Source organism: Sminthopsis crassicaudata, chromosome 3 (assembly GCF_048593235.1).
Source record: "Sminthopsis crassicaudata isolate SCR6 chromosome 3, ASM4859323v1, whole genome shotgun sequence".
NCBI classification, from domain to species: Eukaryota; Metazoa; Chordata; class Mammalia; order Dasyuromorphia; family Dasyuridae; genus Sminthopsis; species Sminthopsis crassicaudata.
Window position 1 is genome coordinate 152547082 of NC_133619.1, and position 16162 is coordinate 152563243.

General features: G+C 33.4%; 1 protein-coding gene across 4 annotated transcripts in view; it reads left to right on the plus strand.

The window, feature by feature from the left end:
* The window catches only part of UBAC2 (UBA domain containing 2), a 359465-nt gene that overhangs the window by 207888 nt on the left and 135415 nt on the right, over nt 1–16162 (plus strand). For all 4 annotated transcript variants that reach the window (XM_074299441.1, XM_074299439.1, XM_074299440.1 and 1 more), the window contains exon 7: nt 6626–6871. In XM_074299441.1, coding sequence (XP_074155542.1) covers nt 6626–6871 — 246 coding nt within the window. The remainder of the gene's footprint in view (nt 1–6625; nt 6872–16162) is intronic.

The window sequence follows — 16162 nt, forward strand, 5'->3', positions numbered from 1 at the left end:
AAAAAAAAAGAAGGTTTGGGGGACATCTTTTGTGAAGGATTTATGGGAAAATAAAGATAAAAGTCATGAATAAGCAGATGTTGTATCTATTCTATTAGAAGAACTACCCACATTGATGAGGTTAGAGATTCTATAATGTGCATTAGTTTTAAATATAAGGAAGAGTACTATGAATTTTTTCTTTATGAGGACAAATAAACTAGATTTTTCCTTAAGTTGTTTTCTCTAATAGATCCAATAGATTCTTCTCTAAGAACTTATTGCTAAGAACCTTGTGATCCAACCAATTGCAAGACTCCTACCCCAACTCCTTATTCCTTGGATTTATCTTCACCCACAAAATAAATATAAAATAATGGGGGCTGAGGATACTGGCAGCTTGGAGCATCATCAGGCAAAGACTCATAGAAAATACAATACCTTGAAGGAATTTATACTTTGTTGCGGCCATCTTAAGAGCTCAAAGCATATGAGCACTTTGATCTTAGAGGCAAGTTGAATGAGGTGGGAGACTCATAGAGTGTGAAAAGACCTCCAGTTTATTATGCAGTACAGCCTTATCGATATACATTTTTGCAAGCATGATCAGCGCATAAATAGTAGGCAATCCCAAATCCCCATTCAGAGAAGCAGCTCGTGGGCTCTGAGTATGTATGATATCTGCCAGTGGGAGGAGAGACAATCCAGCAAAGCAGCTTATTCACAGGCAAGAGACCCTGTTTGGGCATCCCTATTTATGTAGTCACTGGCTGTGAACCTTCAGCTTACCCCCATTCCCATGGTCACGAATCATTGTACCTTGCTCAACAAGGGTGTTTCTGCAACATGGCAGAAAACTTATTGTGCACCAAAGGTCGAGGTGGCCTCAGTACTCCCTCTCAGCAGAGTCCCATAGCCTAGCATACTTCTCCCAGGTGGAGAAGAGGAGGAGTGCGTTTTGGCTATGGCACTATGCTATGTGGGATATTGTAGGCAACAAACCAACAGGCTTGTTATACCATCTGATATGTTATAGAGAATAATGTATTAAAAGGCTAGAGAAGCAAACTAGAGCCAGATTAAGTAAATTTGTGCATTCCAAACAGTAATTTGTATCCTTAAAAGTAGCCATAGGTTAGTAAATGGTATGCATATGACTACAGTATCAAAAGCAAAAATGACTTTAGAAATAATCAAAATGTTCTTTGTTTTAAATTTTAATATTTTCCCCAACTACATCTAAAACAGTTTTTTTTTTTTATATTTGTCTTTAAAACTTTGAATTCCAGATACTCTCCCTTCTGTACCACTCCCAAATTCCTTTAAGAAGGTATATGTGAAATTAGGCTAAACATTTCCATAAAAGGTTTTTTTTTAAAAGTATGCTTCAATCTAAATTCACATATAATCAGTTCTTTCTCTAGGTGTGCATACCATTTTTTATTATGAGCCCTTTAGAGTAGTCTTGCTGTATGGCAAAGTCATTCATAGCTGATCATCCCAGAACATCACTATTACTTTGTACATAGTACATTTCACTTTGCTTGAGCTCATGGAGTACTTTTCAGGTTTTTCTGAGAGCATCCTGCACCTCATCTTCCACAGAACAATAATATTCTATCATAATTACATACCAGCTATTCCACAACTGATGGACATCCCCTCAATTTTCAATTCTTTGGCCTGAGAAGAGGGCTGTTATAAATATTTTTTGTTTATATAAAAGTCTTTTTCTTTTTAAAAAAATCTCTATGGGATTCATATACTTAGTAGTAGTATTCTTGACAATTCAAATAAAAAGATATACATGATTTTTTTAGCCCTTTTGAGTATACTTCATATTTTTTAATCATTTATCAATTGAGGAATAACCCCCTTTTTATTTTTATAAATTTGACTCAGTTCTCTATACATTTGAGAAAGGATGAGAAATTTCTTATCAGAGAAACTTATTTCAAAATCCTCCCCATTTATTCTATTCTCTCTTTCCTTTCACCCAGACCCTCTTCAAAGTGTTTTGCTACTGACCACCCCCCATATACCTTACATATTCTCCATTCCCATATTCCCCTCACTCCTACTTTCCTTCAGTAAGATAAATTTTTATACCCATAGTGATTGTGCATGTTATTTTCTTTTTTGAGCCAATTCTGATGAGAACAAGGTTCACTCATCCCCTTCCTTTTCCCTTTCAATATAAAAGCTTTTTCTTGCCTCCTTTATAAAAGGCAGATAATTTACACCATTCCTTCTCTCCCTTTGTCTTTCTCCCAGTATATCCTCTCACACTCCTTAATTTTATTTTTTATATTATCCCTTTATATTGACTCACACCTGTTTCCTCTCTCTCTCTCTCTCTCTCTCTCTCTCTCTCTCTCTCTCTCTCTCTCTCTTTATATATATATATATATATATATATATATATATATATATTCCTTCTAACTATGATGATAATGAGAAATTTTTATGAGTTATAAGTATCATCCTTCCATGTAGGAATGTAAATAAGTAAAACTTATTAAGTCCTTTATAGTATCCTTTTTCTTATTGCCTTCTTATGCTTCTCCTGCGTCCTGTATTTGAAAAATCAGATTTTCTAATTCAGCTCTGGTTTTTTTTCAGCAAGAATGCTTGAAAGTCCTCTATTTCATTGAATGTTCACACCTTTTAGGCTGAAGAATTATATTTGGTTTTGCTGGGTAGGTGATTTCTTGGTTGTAACCCTAGCTCCATTGCTCTCTGGAATATCCTATTCCAAGCCCTCTGGTCTTAAATCTTGTGTTATCCTAACTGTGGCGCCACCATACTTGAATTGTTTCTTTCTGGATGTTTGCAGTAGATTCTCTTTGACCTTGGAGTTCCAGAATTTGACTATAATATTCCAGAGAGTTTTCATCTTGGGATCTCTTTTAGGAGGTAATTAATAGATTCTTTCACTTTCTATTTTACCCTCTACCTTCACCTTCTATTTAACCTATTTAATTTATCAGGACAGTTTTCCGTTTTTTGTTTTGGTTTGGGTTTTGTTCTTTTTTTTTAATATGGTTTTCAGATAGGCTGATTTTTTTTTTTTACTAGATTTTTAAAATTAATTTTTATAATTATAACATTTTTTGACAGTACATATGCATAGATATATTTTTTTACACATCATTATCCCTTGTACTCCCTTCTGTTCCAAGTTTTTCCCCTCCTTCCCTTCACTTCCTCCCCTAGATGGCAGGCATTCCCATACATATTAAATATCCTAGGTACAATATATATGTGCAGAACCGAATTTTGTTGTTGTTGTTGTTGTTGCAAAGGAAGGATTGTATTCAGAAACTAAAAATAATCTGGGAAGAGAAACCAAAAAAAATGCTCACAGTTTACACTCATTTCCCAGTATTCCTTTTCTGGGTGTAGCTGATTCTGTCCATCATTGATCAATTGGAATTGGATTAGCTCTTCTCTATGTTGAAGATATCCACTTCCATCAGAATACATCCTCATATAGTATTGTTGTTGAAGTGTATAATGATCTCCTAGTTCTGCTCATTTCACTCAGCATCAGTTGATGTAAGTCTCTCCAAGCCTCTCTGTATTTCTCCTGTTGGTCATTTCTTACAGAACAATAATATTCCATGACATTCATATACCATAATTTATCCAACCATTCTTCAATTGATGGACATCCATTCATTTTCCAGTTTCTAGCCACTACAAAAAGGGCTGCCACAAACATTTTGGCACATACAAGACCCTTTCCCCTCCTCAGTATTTCTGTGGGATTTAAGCCCAATAACAGCAATGCTGGATCAAAGGGTATGCACATTTTGATAACTTTTTGGGCATCAGCGTCCCAGTTTTTCCACATCCCCTCCAACATTCATCATTATTTGTTCCTGTCATCTTAGCCAATCTGACAGGTGTGCAGTGGTATCTCAGAGTTGTCTTAATTTGCATTTCTCTGATCAGTAGTGATTTGGAGCACTTTCATATGAGTGGAAATAGTTTTAATTTCATCATCTGAAAATTGTCTGTTCATATCCTCTGACCATTTATCAATTGGAGAATGGCTTGATTTTTTATAAATTAGGGTCAGTTCTCTATATATTTTGGAAATGAGGCCTTTATCAGAACCTTTAACTGTAAAAGTATTTTCCAATTTGTTACTTCCCTTCTAATCTTGTTTGCATTAGTTTTGTTTGTACAAAAGCTTTTTAATTTGATGTAATCAAAATCTTCTATTTTGTGATCAATAATGATCTCTAGTTCTCCTTTGGACACAAATTCCTTCCTCCTCCACAAGTCTGAGAGGTAAACTATCCTATGATCCTCTAATTTATTTATGATCTTGTTCTTTATGCCTAAATCTTGGTCCCATTTCGATCTTATCTTAGTATGTGGTGTTAAATGTGGGTCCATGCCTAGTTTCTGCCATACTAATTTCTAGTTTTCCCAGCAGTTTTTGTCAAATAATGAATTCTTATCCCAAAAGTTGGGATCTTTGGGTTTGTCAAACACTAGATTGCTATTTTTATTCAGTATCTTGCCCTGTGAACCTATCCTATACCACTGATCAACTAGTCTATTTCTTAGCCAATACCAAATGGTTTTGGTAACTGTTGCTTTATAATATAGTTCTAGATCAGATACAGCTAGACCACCTTCACTTAATTTTTTTTTCATTACTTCCCTTGAAATTCTCAAAGAGCACTCAATGTCTTTCCAATTATTTAAATCTAACTTTACTTTTGTGGCAAGTGTTTCATAATTTTACTCATATAATTCCCGACTTTCCTTTGGTAGATATATTCCCAAATACTTTATACTATTTATACTATCGACAGTTATTTTGAATGGAATTTCTCTTTGTATCTCTTGCTCTTGGATGATAGGCCTATAATTTTAAAGTTATCTCTCCTGAATCTATTTTTCCAGGTTGTTTTTATAATGAGATATTTCACATTGTTTTCTTCTTTTTTTCCTCCTTTTGGTTTTGTTTGATTGTTTCTTGATTTCTCATAGGAATTATTTTCCTTAGTAAACTTTTGTACCTCCTTTCACATTTGGCCAATTTTGCTTCTTAAGGCATTTTTCTCATTAGCTTTTTGTATTTTTTTTAAATACCACTCTCAATTCTCTTCACAATTTTTCTTCTTTCTATCTTACTTTATTTTCAAAATCCCTTTTGAACTTTTCTGTGGCCTGGGACCAATTCTTTCTTTCTTTCTTTCTTTTTGGAGGTTTTAGACATTAGAGCTTTGTTATCTTCTTGAGTCTGTTTTGGTCTTCCGTGTCATCACTGTATCTTTCTATGGTCAGAATCTTTTTATGTTGTCTGCTTATTTTCCAAGCCCATTACTTGGCTTTTAACACTTTGTTAAAGTAAGGCTCTGTTTCCAGAGTGAAGGGTGCATTGTCTCAAACTATTTTCAGAGATATTTCTAGGGCTCTTTTCTGCTCTGTAACTGGTAGGAGGGTCCCCATTCTACTCTGGTTATAACAGTTATGTGCTCCACTATGGTGACTAAGAGCCAACACTTTTGTCTGTGTTTGGTCATTTGCCAAGGGGATTAATTAAGGATCAATAGAATATGAAAGTACTTTTGATAGTAAGATATTTTTATTTGGTGAGATTTTGGAATAAAGAATTTATTTTCATATTTTTTTCTATGTAGTACTTAAGATGAAGAGTGAGAACTTCTTTTTACATCTCCAGGCTACTCTTAAGAATCAACAAATTACTTTGCTTTGCTGAATTAATAGCATATTCTCCCAAGCATATACTGCAGGGCAGCATAGTAGAATAAATAGAGTACAGAATGTAGAATCCAGAAGACTTTAAAAACTGGGATTTACTACAGAAATACATTTTACATGATTGCATGTGTATGTAACCTATATTAGATTATTTACCTTCTCAGGGAGGAAGGAAAGGATAGAATTTAGAGTTCAGAACTTTGGGGGAAAAAACCTGAATGTTAAAATGTTTTTACATGGAATAGATGGGAAAAAGTAAAAATATTACTTAGGGATACTCTGTGATTCAGAGCATGTAATGTGAGCCTAAATTTCCTCATTTGTAAAAAGGAAATAATCATAGCATCTATCTCATAGGTTTGTTATGAAAATCAAATGAAATATAACATCTTTGCAAACTTTAAAGTACTATATAACAGTGATCTATTATTGTTGATAAAAATAAATATTCATCCATTTGGTAGTCATTATCTATATATTTTAATACTTCTATCAAACATTAAGTGCCTATTATAAAATGCAGTAACAACTGGGGTATAGAGAGGGTAAATAGAACAGTCACTTTCTCAAAGAAAATTGTTGTTTGTCATTCATTCTCAAGACATCTTCCTGATTTAAGTGAGGGAGGGCTCTGCAAAATCACCAGCCTCACCCTCTCCTCCCCAAAAGAAATTTCAAGTTAGCTAAACTAATAGTAGCTTTATATATAATGGTTTATATTTTAAAATGACTTTGTTGTTGACCCATTTAAGTCTTAAAAGAAATGCTCTCACGTGAAAGAATATCATTTTCAGTCTTATGTCTTATTTGATATTCAGAAATTAGAAAGATTACTGTATTTGTGTGTTTTTGTAAATTTCAATACATTTAAAAATTTTTGTTGGGATTTTTTTTCTTTTAGATCGCTGGTATGTGTTATACCAATAGTGTGTTAAAAGTTCATCAGGTTCTTTGCATACCTCGCTGGATGGCAAAGTTGTTTTCCTGGACACTTGAACCCATCTTCTCTTCTTCGGAACCAACTAATGAAGCCAGAATTGGAATGGGAGCAACAGTAGACATTCAGAGGCAGCAAAGAATGGAATTGCTTGATCGTCAACTAATGTTATCTCAGTTTGCACACATGAGGCGACAACAACAGCAGCAGGTACTTAGCTTTTTAAAACCCAGTATTTAATTAATTGGCAAACATCACATTAATAAACACCTTTTCATTTTTGATCTTCCATGTGGCAGTGGTCTACAGGTTACCATGTAATCTGTAATACAGATTTTGTATCTTCAGATAGAATGTATATTTTCCCTAGCTTTTTCAGAAAAAGAAACATTTGATATAAATGTATTTGCATAGAGAAAGAGAAAGGAAGGGAAGAAGAGATAGAGAAAGAAAGAGACAGAGAAAGTCAGAGAGAGAGAGCTTAATTACTATTTGAGTAACATGGCATTCTATTTGTTTCAGACAAGCATAATTTCTTGGAGAAACACCAACCTAGTTAGCAAGAAGTGTTACTTATCAGGCTTTCTATCAGATATAAGCCACAAAGTCTTCCTGTTAACATGCTTATAACCCCTCATTGACAGACAAATGTAACCATTATTAATTTTCCTTGATTGAGAAGAAGACACCAAGAGGAGAAACTTGATAAAGTGTTGTCCAGATACCAGCTTTTTCTTAAACTCATTATTATTCTCTAGAAAATATTTATAATGTTCACTTACATATGATAGTGTGCTTACAAAAATGTAATGCCGTGTTACTAGTTGTCAGGCAGAATATATAAAATCTCATTAAATCAATATTGTACTTCAAACAACATTACTCGGTCCTTTTTTGTTGTTAATAAATGCTGGATAATGCAAGCACATTAATCCAAAAGTGCTTTGCCCTTTTCACTCCCTAACTTTTCTGGTCTCTTGCATTCCTGAAGTAATGAGATTTTACAATATTTATTTTGGTGAGCCTTGTTAATTCTTCTCATCAACCTGATTTTTCTTTAGAAATATAGATGAGTCATGATATGAAAGAATATCCTATATTTTCATAAACTGTTATTGAGGATGGTTCAGAGAAGGGACAGATATAAAATTACTTTCATTTTTTTCATTGTCTTAATGTTAATACAAACATTATTTTAAAGTTATGGCAATTCTGCTTGACTACAAATTATTGTTATTATTTCTTAGGGAATATGGAATCAGTGTCTGCTTTATGTAATCCCTCTTGTGCAGTTTAATTTCTATAGAAATTCACCTATATGCCAATTATTCATATTTTAGATCCAGAAGGGAAAAACAGCGAAGAATCAGAAATACTATAAAGAATCAGGAAAAAAATATCAACTGAAGTAATTTGTACTTGATGCATATGATGTTAAGTATTACTATGGCAATGGCATATATTTTATTACTTTAAAGCTTTATATTTATTATGTGAGACAGCATAGGGATTGGTGTTCTCTCCACTGTTGTATATACTATACATTCTTATCCTGTAAAACTCTCTTTTCTTTCTTACCCAGGTTCTCCTTTGGGGACCTACACAACAATCTGAAAGGTTTCCTTTAGATGTCATTATGGGGAGAGCACACAAAATGTCCTCTTTTTTTTTTTTTTTTTTCTCCTACTCTTCTGATATAACTAACTCAACTCCTTCTGTAGCAATACAGAATATCTGATAATATGCTTTATGCCACTTCCCCAGCAGAGCTTTTTTACCAGAACTATTCAAATCTCTAGATTTTCTATCTACCTGCACATCATAATTGGAACAATAGGTATTGTTTGTCTTCTTTGACTTTCATTTTAGATAGCCAGGCTGGATTCTGCTGAGTGATTATGCAGAGCATTCTAAATGCATGAGCACAGTGCCATCTTCATATAGAAACATTTAGAAGATCATTTTTAGGGAATATAACTGGATAGCTTCCATAACAAAGACTTTTAGCAAGTTTATGTCTCATTCAATAATAATAGAAGCACCTGGGATAGGACATTTTTCTAGGATTATGTCTTTGGATATTTATACCTAAGGTTACCTCACTAATGTAAGGTAATTGGTTTTTCCCAATTTTAGATGATATCTCCTCAAAATATAGAGAAGGATCTCTGGGAACTGAATAGCCAATGGGAATAACAAATAAAATAAATTTATCAAATGCTTGTTTACAAAATCATAGCTTCAGATTTGAGAGATAGTCCCAAAGCCGCTTGATTCAATTCATACTCATAAAAAGAATTTCCATTGAATTTCACTTCAGTGTTTTGTAACCTTTGCCTAAAACTCGCCAATGAGGGGAATCTTAAGAATGCTTTCTTTTCATTTGTCCTCTCTGAAAGTTCTACCTGTTATTCCTTATTCTCTCCTTGGAGGCCAAGCAGAACAAAATGAATTTATTATCAGTATGACAACTTTCTGAGTACTTGATGGGATCTGTCTTGTCCTGGCTGAGTTTCTATTTCTTTGGAATAAATAGGACAAGTTCCTTTAATTGATCCTCATGTGATATGGACTCAAGGACAACTCCTATTGTTTGCCCTTTTCTGAACACTTCAGCTTACCCATATCCTTCTATCATTGCCTCTCACCTGGACTGTACTAATCTTAAGTGCCCAGGAGACAATGAGGATTCAAAACAATTCCTGCCTTTAAGGAGCTTGTTGCCCGGCTGGGCTGTCAGGCATGCCAAATTGAAATGGGCTGTTTGGTCCCACAAAAAATGATTTAGGCAAAAACTTTATTAGGAGAAATAGGGAGAAATTAGGAAAAAAGAGAAAAGGAGCGAGGTAAAAGGAGATTCTCACATGCTGAAAACTCCTTTTGTTGCTTCATTTGGGGAGGCTGGGTTTCATCTGCCTTGGTCCTGGCTAGCTGTTCTTTTCTTATTGACTTATTCTTGATCAAAAGGTGGAAAGGTTTCCCATGACCAGGGATATTTAAAACATTATTCACATGAGATTTCATTACAATCAGTTACTCTTATTGAGGATGTGCCTGAACTGGATCAATTTAGACTTAATCTGCTGTCAGAAATTCAGATCTTTAAATCATAAAAATAATGTTTTCATTTTATCGTCCCTCAATTTAAAGAAGTAATTCAAAGCATTAGTAAAACTTTTAACTTATTATGAGGAAATTAAACAACTCTAATCATGGATTTTTCTTCAAATGCTTTAGAAGAGCTTAGATTTCACTACTCTATATATTCCGGTTTAACAAATAAAGATAAAAGCCTCCCCTTCATGTCTTAGGAAGATGCTAAATTAATTTTTTTTTAATCCAAAAATAGTCATCACATAATGGCCAACTTCTTTAAACTTACCTAGGCTGGTCATCAGATAGCAGACTGAAAGTCTATTCACTGAGTTTATACTTGATAATTTTCCAGGTTAGTAGTTCCTACTAGAACTTATATATTCTTCTAGTTTATTTTGGGCTGTTTCCAAATCATGAGATATCTGGTATAACTGATTTAGTAACCTTTTACAGTAAATTGTCATTTATACAGAAATGTTGAGCTTTATAATCTGATTTTAATAAATAGAATACATAAATCACATAGAGATTAATATTTTTTTAGAGAATTAGTATAAAATGAGAAATTTTTGCAATGAGTTTAAAACATGGGTAACCAGGCTGATAAAAAATACAAAATGACTCTCAGTTTTGTCTGATCTCTTTCTGTTCCTATACTGATGATGATGGAGTGATAAGAAAAGAGACAAAGGCTGCTAAAAATTATAGGATTTTAGAAGATCCATAAATATTAAAGGTTGTTATTCCAACTATAAGATTCTTGATATGTTAGTAGAACAGCCGAATAAAATTAATTTTGTTATTCTTCTTATAAATGAGAACTTATAAAGAAGTTGAATAAAATGGAAAAACAGTGCATTGGATTCTCCTCATAAAGACAAATAAAGGAATTGTACTTGGTTTCATATTATGGTAAAAGTCAATTATCATTTCATGATGGACATAAGCAAAAAGACAATCATGAAGATAATTGCAGTTTATGGATCAACATTGGTGAAAGATGATAAATACAAAGAAATTCCACCAAAAACTTAATAATCATAGCCCCTAAATAAAGCCAGCATCATATACTGAAAATGTATATGGGTCTGGAATCAGGAAAACCCGAGTTCAAATCCAGACTCAAATGCTTACTGCCTGTGTGACTCTGGGCAAATCACTTAACCCTATTTGCCTCTGGAGAAGGAAATGGCAAACCAGTCTAGTATGTTTGACAAGAAAATCTTATGGATATTATTGGCATGCTATGGTCCACAAGACCGCAAAGAGTCAGACACAACTGAATGAGCAGTTATCTTAGAGAATCCTAAAGAGTCAACTGTAAAAGTTCATTGAAAAAATAAATTCAGTAAAGGTGAAGAAAATTAAATTCACATCAGCAGCACTTCTATATTACTACCAAAACCCAAAGAGGAATTCCATTCAATATAACCACAGAATGTATAAAATGTATAGGACTCCACTTACAAGATACAAACAGAAACTATATGAATACGTCAAAATGATCTTTATGTTAGTAAAGTGGAGAAATATTAGCTGCATTGGCAAGGCAGGCCTAATGTAATGCATATTACAGTACTGCCTAAATAACAAAATAAGTCCAAATGAACAAAAGGTTGGGAATCTCGAAGGAAGTAATACAAAAAAGTATCAAGGAAAGGGGATCTTGCAGATCTCAGACTACATTACCAAGCAAGTGATCAGTAAAACATTTCAGGAGTGATTAAAAAACTAAAAGTCTTATCAGTGAAACAGACTGAGAATACAGGATACAGAATGAAATAATCATAATACCATAATGTTTCATGGGGGTGAAGGGAGAAAGGAATAAGCCTGTATATTATTATGTGTCAGGCCTTGGTTAAGTACTTTGCAAATATTGTCTCATTTGATGCTTAAAGCAGCTATCTGAAGTAGGTGATGTTAACTCCACTTTATACTTGAGGAAATAGAGGCAAGTGGAGGTTAAGTAATTTGACCAAGATTGCATAGCTATTGAGTTTCTGAATCTGCATTAAAACTCAGGTCTTCCTAATAACAGATCTATCCCTCCATCTACTGTCCCACCTAGCTGCTTCTAGGCAACCTCTGGGTAAACCCAAAGAACCCATTTACTAAGTAAGAACTCACTTTTTGATTTAAAAAAAAGTCTAGTGAAACTGAAAAGCAGTATGGTAGAAATTAGGCACTGACCAACATCTCACTCCATATCCCAAGATAAACTCTAAATCTGTGCATGATTTAGACATAGTGAATTAGGATCAAGAAAGAGATTAGCTTTGTGAATATATAGATAAAGGAGCAATTTATGACCAAGCAGTGGATAGAAAGCATCATAGAGATAAAAGACAGTTTCAGATCTGTAAAATTAAAACATTTTTGCTAAATCGATGCTGTTAAAATTAGAAAGGAAAAAAAAGCAACTAAGAAAAAAAATTTTTTTGCAATAAGTTGTTTTGATAAAGGCCTTCTATCTAAGTTATTATGAGGATAAAAGCCATTATCCAACAAATAAATGATCAAAAAGTATAAACAATCGGTTTTTAAAGAAAAAACTAAGCTATTGAAAAATATGTGAAAAATCATACAAATCATTTATATAATTAGAGAAATTAACATTCAAGAAGCTGTGAGGGCCCTACCTCATATCCATAATATTGAAAGGTGACAGATATGGAAAATGGCAATTTTTGACAGGACAGTGGTGGTGGTGGGGAGGGGAGGAGGAACATTCTAATATACTGCTGATGTATCCATGAATTGGTTCTGCCATCCTGAAAAGTCATTTGGAACTGTACACCCAAAATATCACTCAACTGTGCATATCCTTTAACTCACTCTTTGATTTATATTCTTAACGTATCAAAGAAAAGGAGAAATGACTCATATGTGCCAAAATATTTATAGCTATTCTTTTTTTAGTAGGAATAGTAATAGTGGTTGTTGTAGTCATAGTAATAAAGAACTGGAAACTCAAAGACGGCCAATCTAGTGAGAAATGGCAAGACAAATTATGAGTTAATTTTTTCTTTTTACTGGTATGTAAGCCCTTGAAGGTTTACAAAGCATTTTATAAATATTAACTTATTTTTATCCTTATCACAACCCTTGGAATTGGATGCTTTTGTTATCACTTTACAGATGAGGAAATTGTGGCAGTTAGAGTTAATTCTTTCCCAGGGTCAAACATCTAGTGTTTGAAGGTAGATATATGAACTCTTATGTCTCTATCCTTTGTTCAACTTATCTATCTATGAATAGAATAGAATATTTATTGGGCCATAAAAAATTGTGAGACTAGTAATTTCAGAAATACAGATTCAGAGTGAAGTGAGCAGAAACAGGAGAACAGTTTCTACAATAACAAAATTATTCAGAAAAACAACTTTGATAAATTAGAAAATTGATCGATGCAATGATTAACTACAATTCCAGAGAACTGATTTTGAAGCATGCTACCCATGTGTTGACAAAAAGGCAGTAGACTCAAGGTGTAGAATAAGTACTATAGACATTTATTTTCCAGCCTAGCCAATATTGAAATTTGTTTTCCTTAACTACATATTTTTGGTAGAAATACTTTGTTTTCCTTTTTATTCTCCATTAGGGAGTGGAGATCAAAAGGGCAAGGGGATGTAGAGAGAGCACAGCAAAAAAATGGGGGGGGGGAGTGAAGGAAGTGAGGAAGAAGGAAGAAAAGAAAAAAGGAAAGTAAGGAAGGAAGGAAGAAGAAAATTTAGTTATTAAGGCATCTTTTTTAATGTGAAGAAAATGAAAAGATAGAAAAAAATGCAAACAATCAAGATAGGTTTAAAAGCTACAAGTTGAACTTGCATACTTAAAAAAAGAAAAAACTGTACATAAGAACAGATTTGTCATTTCATATACAACCCCCTTTTTCTGATCTTCTGATTTTTCTATATAGGGAAATGCCTGCTTAATTGATGTTACTTAAATTCAGAAGTTAAAAAAAAAAATGTGAACTAGTTATTATTTACCATGTTCAGCACCTTCAAAATCACTCAAAAAATCAAATGCACCATATCTTAATGGAAAGGATACAACCTGTTTCAGACAGAATGTAAATCAGCTGTTTGAGGTAATCACACTGTTAGCTAATTAGAAAAATATCAAAAAAAAAATGCCAAATTAAAAAAAAAGGGTAAAGATAAAGAAAAAAAAAGCTTATGAAGATCACAGATGGTATTATTGTACGCATACATAAAAGTGGTTGAGTAAATATAAGCATTTACTAATCCATATGCCTGCTTTCTCATATCCAGAAAATATTTTAGAGAATGCTTTCTATATGTGTACAAAGGGTATCCTTGAAGAAAATATGAGAAGCAATAAAGCAGATTTTCATCTAAGATTTTCTCTGAAAATATGGAGATGGAAGTATAGAAAATAAATACAAGATTTCTGGGTATATATAGTTTGTAGGTATTTTTTAAGCATTTTAACCAAAATAGCTACCTTAAGGAATTTTTTCCAATAAACTGTATCCTGTTAGTATGGTCATAGTATTGGAGGCAGTGTGGGCCAATAAAAAGAGAACTGATTCTGTAGTCAAAAGACCCAGGATGAGTCCCTGGCTCCAACACTTTCTGTGCCTCAGTTTCTTCATATATAAAATGAGGAAATTATACTTGATTACTTCTAAGGCCTCTTCTAGCTTTACATCATGATCCTTGATTGATTAAAAACTACAGAGCATAAGTAACTACTCACATGCCTCTCCATCAATATTAATACATGTTTACCAAATACATGCAGCTTTTTTCATGGAACATGGTCTTATAGCAATGTCCAAATGGACCATTTCAGAGACCATGAAAACCTCATAAATATAAAAAAATCAGAAATAAACACATCTTTTATTGACCACAAAGAAATAAAAATCATAATGAAGTGTCCTTGAAGAAAGGATTCAAATTTAAATGGAAACTAATTTGATCCTAAAGGGTTGATAGGACAAAAAACTATTTTTAATTTTATCAAAGGAATTGAGATAGCTAATTTATAACATTATCCCTTGTATTCATTTTTCCAGATTTTCCCCTCCCTCCCTCTACTCCCTCCCCTAGATAACAGGCAATCCCATACATTTTACATGTGTTACAGTATAATCTAGATACAATATATGTGTGTAAATCCAATTATCTTGTTGCATGGTAAGAATTGGATTCCGAAGGTATAAGTAACCTGGGTAGATAGACAGTAGTGCTAATATTTCACATTCAATTCCCAGTGTTCCTTCTCTGGGTGTAGTTGTTTCTGTCCATCATTGATCAGCTGGAAGTGAGTTGGATCTTCTTTATGTTGAAGATATCCACTTCCATCAGAATACATCTTCATACAGTATTGTTGTTGAAGTGTGTAGTGATCTTCTGGTTCTGCTCATTTCACTCAGCATCAGTTCATGCAAGTCTCTCCAAACCTTTCTGAATTCATCCTGATGGTCATTTCTTATAGAGCAATAATATTCCATAGCCTTCATATACCATAATTTACCCAACCATTCTCCAATTAATGGACATCCATTCATCTTCCAGTTTCTAGACACTACGAAAAGGGCTGCCACAAACATTTTGGCACATACAGGTCCCTTTCCCCTCTTTAGTATTTCTTTGGGACATAAGCCCAATAGCAGCACTGCTGGATCAAAGAGTATGCACATTTTGATAACTTTTTGGGCATAGTTCCAAATTGCTCTCCAGAATGGCTGGATTCTTTCACAACTCCACCAACAATGTATTAGTGTCCCAGTTTTCCCACATCCCCTCCAACAGTTGTCATTATTTATTCCTGTCATTTTAAGCCAATCTGACAGGTGTGTAGTGGTATCTCAGAGTTGTCTTAATTTGCATTTCTCTGATCAGTAGTGATTTGGAACACTCTTTCATATGAGTGGATATAGTTTCAATTTCATCATCTGAGAATTGTCTGTTCATATCCTTTGACCATTTATCAATTGGAGAATGGCTTGATTTCTTATAAATTAGGGTTAGTTCTCTATATATTTTGGAAATGAGACTTTTATCAGAACCTTTAACTGTAAAAATATTTTCCCAATTTGTTACTTCCCTTCTAATCTTGTTTGCATTAGTATTGTTTGTACAGAAACTTTTTAGTTTGATGTAATCAAAATCTTCTATTTTGTGATCAATAATGATCTCTAGTTCTCCTCTGGTCATAAATTCCTTCCTCCTCCACAGGTCTGAGAGGTAGACTATTCTCTGTTCCTCTAATCTTTATTTATGATCTCATTCTTTATGCCTAAATCATGGACCCATTTTGATCTTATCTTGGTATATGGTGTTAAGTGTGGATCCATATCTAATTTCTGCCATACTTATTTCCAGTTTTCCCAACAATTTTTTTTCAAATAATGATTTTTTTATC